This window comes from Myotis davidii, unplaced genomic scaffold (genome assembly GCF_000327345.1).
Source record: "Myotis davidii unplaced genomic scaffold, ASM32734v1 scaffold37, whole genome shotgun sequence".
In the NCBI taxonomy this organism is placed as follows: Eukaryota; Metazoa; Chordata; class Mammalia; order Chiroptera; family Vespertilionidae; genus Myotis; species Myotis davidii.
The window spans coordinates 66,577-71,141 of NW_006289395.1; the positions used below are offsets into that span (position 1 = coordinate 66,577).

A 4,565-nucleotide genomic window follows, 5' to 3' on the forward strand; every position below is an offset into this window, starting at 1 on the left:
AAATCTAAGTGTCCAGTTTTCCTTACCTGAGGGCATCCAGCATCGGGAGCAGATTAAGAAGGGCGGTGTCGCTGGGGTCGCTGAACCAGGACTTGATGGGGATGGCATTGTCTAAGTCGAGTGGAAAATACACATGAGAAGAAAGAATGCATTCAAGAGGGACAAGGTGTTTTTTCTTTTGTTTGGGAGTAGGGATCATTACTTTAAAATACATGTATTTACCTCACCACCAGTCACCTACCCAAATCAATAACCTAAGTAAAAACCCTCCTGATTTGTACTCCAAAATAAAATTAACTTGCAATCACCATATCTCACACTAGTATGAGGCTTCTAGTCATACCTATTGTCATTATGACGGATATCTGCTGTGAGAAATCTGATTTACGAAATGGACATGTGGGGGAGGGGGAAACATCTCATTTAAAAGCGGAACAACTTGCATCTTGGCCTACAATAAAGTAAGGCATCCCAGCTCCATGCATTCAAAATACTTCCTCAGAGCCACCTCCTGGGCCTTCAAACTCACCACATTTCCCCATACCTGGATGGCTCCTGTAAGCCCCTGGGGAGTTATCCAAGATCACAATGCTGGAGAGGTCACTGTGGACCACAGAGAGGTCCTTGATGTAGCTGCCCAATTCCAAAGTGCAGTGCTACAAGGCAGGGTGAGTTGGGTATCAAAAGGTGACTCAGTCCTCTGTGACTGCTCCCCCAACCCCAACAACGCCATGGGCAGCCAAAGTCCCACAAAGGGGACCATGCAGTAAGCCCCCCTCATGTCCCCAGGTCTCACTGCAAGGCAACTGCCTCAAACTCAAGTCCCTCCCTGGTGACCTGCCTCCGGAGTTCACTGAGACCTGGATTCTAGCCCCTTACCTACCTGTCTGTAATATCTCCTCTTGAGAATGCTTCTGCTATTGTCTAGTTTATCTGCCACAGCAGAGCCATAAATCTCCATGCTTGCTGTGAATACGACCAGCTCGTACCACTGGCTCACCTGAAATAGATCGGGGGAGGAGGTATCAGAAGAGGTGATCATTCATTTAGACATATAGTGCCTTTTCACTGGGACTATCGAATGTCTCTGAGGACACAAAATTCTGAGTGCTCCCAAACTCAGAGTCTTAAGCACCATACACCCTTAATTAAGATTCAGAGATGCAAGAACAGAAGAGCAGGAAGCCTGTGGAAGAACAGAATTATACCCGGACAAATGAACCCAAACTACCAAAAGCCATTCTTCAACCATACCACAACCTCCCACCCCCAAAATTGCCCTCAGCCATTTCTCCTCACCCCTTATTTCCTCCAAATCTTCTAAATTACCAGAGCCCTAAAACCATTCCTTCATCACAGTGCTCCCTTTGGCTTCTGCAAACTCACCACTTCTAAGAAGAAATCCACATGGGGCCTCTTATGTACAAAAAACCGGACAGGATGTTTGTCTATTACCACCTGTAGAGGAACAGGGAAGGACTGGGGAAGTCCTGAGCACCACAGCACGGCCTGAAGGACACTCCCCCCCCCCGCCCCCTCCCACTGCCTGCTTCCCTTCTTCAGGCTGACACTGGTGCCAGGGGATGGAGACAACACATTCTGGGACTGGGAAAGGTCTAAGTAGAACAGACATAACCATTCCATCACTTCCCACAGCACACACCTTGAGGATGAAGTCAGGTGGTGTTCCAGGTCGGACCGTGGGCCTCAGAACCCCATCATGATGGGAGTGAATAAGGGTCTCATCCAGATCCAGCACCAGAATCTTCCTCTTCACCTGGCCTAAACCACAACAGGAAAAAAGAACACCAACCAACTTCTAGCCCAGACCTTGAACCCTACCTCACCTTAAAGGATCTTCCCAGCCAGCATACTCACCTAGCCGATTCCGAGACACAGGAGATAAGGGAAGGATATCATATCGAACAGTTTGGTACTGAATTACCTGAGAACAAAAGAGAGGATTAGAATCCTTAACAAGGAAATGTTCCTCAGTAACAATAGGTAGCACATGTTGAACATTTACCGTGTGTTGTGCACTGTATAAATGACTTAAGATGACTTCATTTATTTCTCAAAACAACAAAAATATCAACTCTTGTTTTAAGAATAAAGAAACTGAAGCTTGAAGAGATTAAATACATTGCCTAAGGCTACACAGCTAGGAATTATATTATTTAGTTTGTTCTAATTAGAATGAAAAAAAACTCCATGAGGGCATGGATTTTGTCTCCATCCTGCTGCCCTAGAACACTGTAGCAAGGGGTGGTCAGTTAACATCAGAATCGATAAAGCGGTGGAGTCAGGATTGTACCCATGCACTGCGATACAAGAACCTGCTCTCTTAACTCTGATATCCCCTTGCTACTTTGAACAAAGAATTGCACAGCTCTCCCCACCTCCACCCCAAGGATTCTTTGTGACAACTCCCATCAGCCTTAGATTCCTTAGTGGACACAGGGTAGGAGTCAAGAAGGGAGGTCCTCGGGCTCCTAGGGGAACAGAGGATGAGGGAATCCAGGGGTTGTCAGGTCAGCTCAGTTCCTCTGGCCAGGGGCCACCAGGCCTATTTTAACCAGCCACCTGTCCATTCCTGTCTCTATGAGCCAAGTCACAAGTTGCAAAGAACCTAAGCCCTCTGAACAGCCTCCTTTTCCTGGTACCCAGGGCAAGGCAGAGGACACTGGAAAGCCCCACCCGCCAAGCCAACTGATAGGGTGTGCAGGAGGCCAGAGTGAAGTAAGGGCTATGAGTAAGAGGTGAAGATGGGACAAGGACATCACTAGCTCAGCCTTCTAGTTTCTCCAAACCTTTTCCGAAGGCTCTTATTTCTAACACTTGAATCTCCCCCATGCAAAGCCTGGCAATTCCCTCCTCTGCTCTCTTCTTCTAAGGTACAGACCGATGCTCTTCAGTCCATCCACAGGCCCTGAGTCTCACCCGAACCAGGTTCCCCTTGCAAACCAAAGAGCCCTCACCCCTAATCCCAAGGCATCTGCCCTTCTTTTCTCCCTGGGCCATCGTGAGGGCCGACACAGCTCGGGTGTCCTGCCCTGCTATCTCGGGTTGCACATGCTGGGCATGTAGGGACTGCTCCAAGCATCTGCCAGAAAGGGGGTGGGGGAAAAGACCAGATTGGAAGGGAAGACAAAAGACTGTGGGGTCAGTGCCACTCAAAGGAAAGCAACTGACCTCTGGCTGGGCTAAAGGACTACTCCCTGCATCCAGAACAAAAACTGACGTGTCGGGAGAAGGTGGGATGCTCAGCGCGAGGCCAAGCAAAGAGGGCTGGCAGCTAACATGTAGAGAAAACCCCAGGGGCTGACCCACACATCTGAGCATCTCACCCCAAATTCTTCTTGGCTCCTAACTCTGGTCTCAGGGAAATAGCCCTGCCTACCACCATGACCACCCAGAACAATCCACACTCTAAGGCAGGCAACGGAAGTCGAATGGTAAAGGAGACACTCAATGCAAGGCCAGGCCCATTCCCCCAAGTCAATCAAGTCCACCACTACCACCAGGGTTTTCTGGAAATGCCGACATAGGCAGCTCCTGCCTGGTTTTATTCTTTCAAGTTTTACTGAGGTGTGCCAAAGGGGACGGACCAGAGAACCTCTGCGCCCTCGCTCACTTAATTTCCCCGACTTCAGAGGATTCTCCCCAATGGTGATGAGAACGCAAGAGCACATTCATCAAATGGCACTGGCCTCAGAGGCTTCGACTCTGGAGAAAAACTGTGAGGGGGGGAACCCACACACGGACACATGCAGTCTCCACTGCCCACAGAGCCTCCCACAATGCCAGGTTCCCCGGAGAAACAGGGTGCCTGGCCCTGGGATTCCAGCCTGCGCCGACAAGCAGCGTCCCCTGCCAGGACACCCGAACTTCCCTGTGCTCCCCGCCACGGCCGAAGCAGCCAGGAACTCAGAGTCCAGGCACCCGCACTCACATTCAGAAGGAAGTTTTCTGGGCTTTTCTGCAGGAGTTGCCTTAATGCAAACCGCAGGGGTTTCTCCCTCGCACTCAGGGCTTTTCTCAAGTTCCCACCCTTGTTTGTCACAGATACCCTTCCACCCGCCCCCACTCTTGACCCCTAAGCCTGTCTCTCCCTAGTTCAAGGCCAAACACAGTTTCCTAATCACAGGAGGGTCTCTCACAGGCCCACAGGAACACATCTGCTGCCATCAAACAGGTGTCCCCCGCCTCTCCGTTCCTTTAGCAGCAACTCCAGCTTTTTTAAGAGCGCCCCACCCACCACCCTAGCCCCCAAGAATTGCCAAATCCTGTCCCTAAGCCCTCCCCCCCGCCCCATCTTGGTTCTACTACAAGGATCCCCCTCCTCCCTGTTCCACCCCAGGCCCTGCCGAAGGTGCCCCGGTTCTCTAAGGGGGGAAGCCGCCACCGGGACCAAACAGAGGCCGACCCCTTCCGAAAACCCGTGAGCATCGCTGACAGAGGCCCCACCACGACCATCGCCCACCCAGGCTCACCGTGCGGATCTGCCTCCGCAAAAGGTAAATGAAGAAGCTCCACAGCTTGGCGGCGAAGGCCACGAACGTGCG

General features: G+C 51.0%; 1 protein-coding gene across 1 annotated transcript in view; it reads right to left on the minus strand.

Moving 5' to 3' along the window:
• Positions 1-4,565, minus strand: part of CTDNEP1 (CTD nuclear envelope phosphatase 1) — a gene marked incomplete at its 5' end in the record, with an annotated part of 5,656 nt that extends 1,091 nt beyond the window's left edge. Inside the window, 7 exons of the mRNA XM_006761697.2 lie at positions 27-111; positions 545-656; positions 884-1,000; positions 1,387-1,458; positions 1,664-1,782; positions 1,879-1,945; positions 4,494-4,565. Of these exons, the coding sequence (XP_006761760.1) occupies positions 27-111; positions 545-656; positions 884-1,000; positions 1,387-1,458; positions 1,664-1,782; positions 1,879-1,945; positions 4,494-4,565 (644 nt within the window). The remainder of the gene's footprint in view (positions 1-26; positions 112-544; positions 657-883; positions 1,001-1,386; positions 1,459-1,663; positions 1,783-1,878; positions 1,946-4,493) is intronic.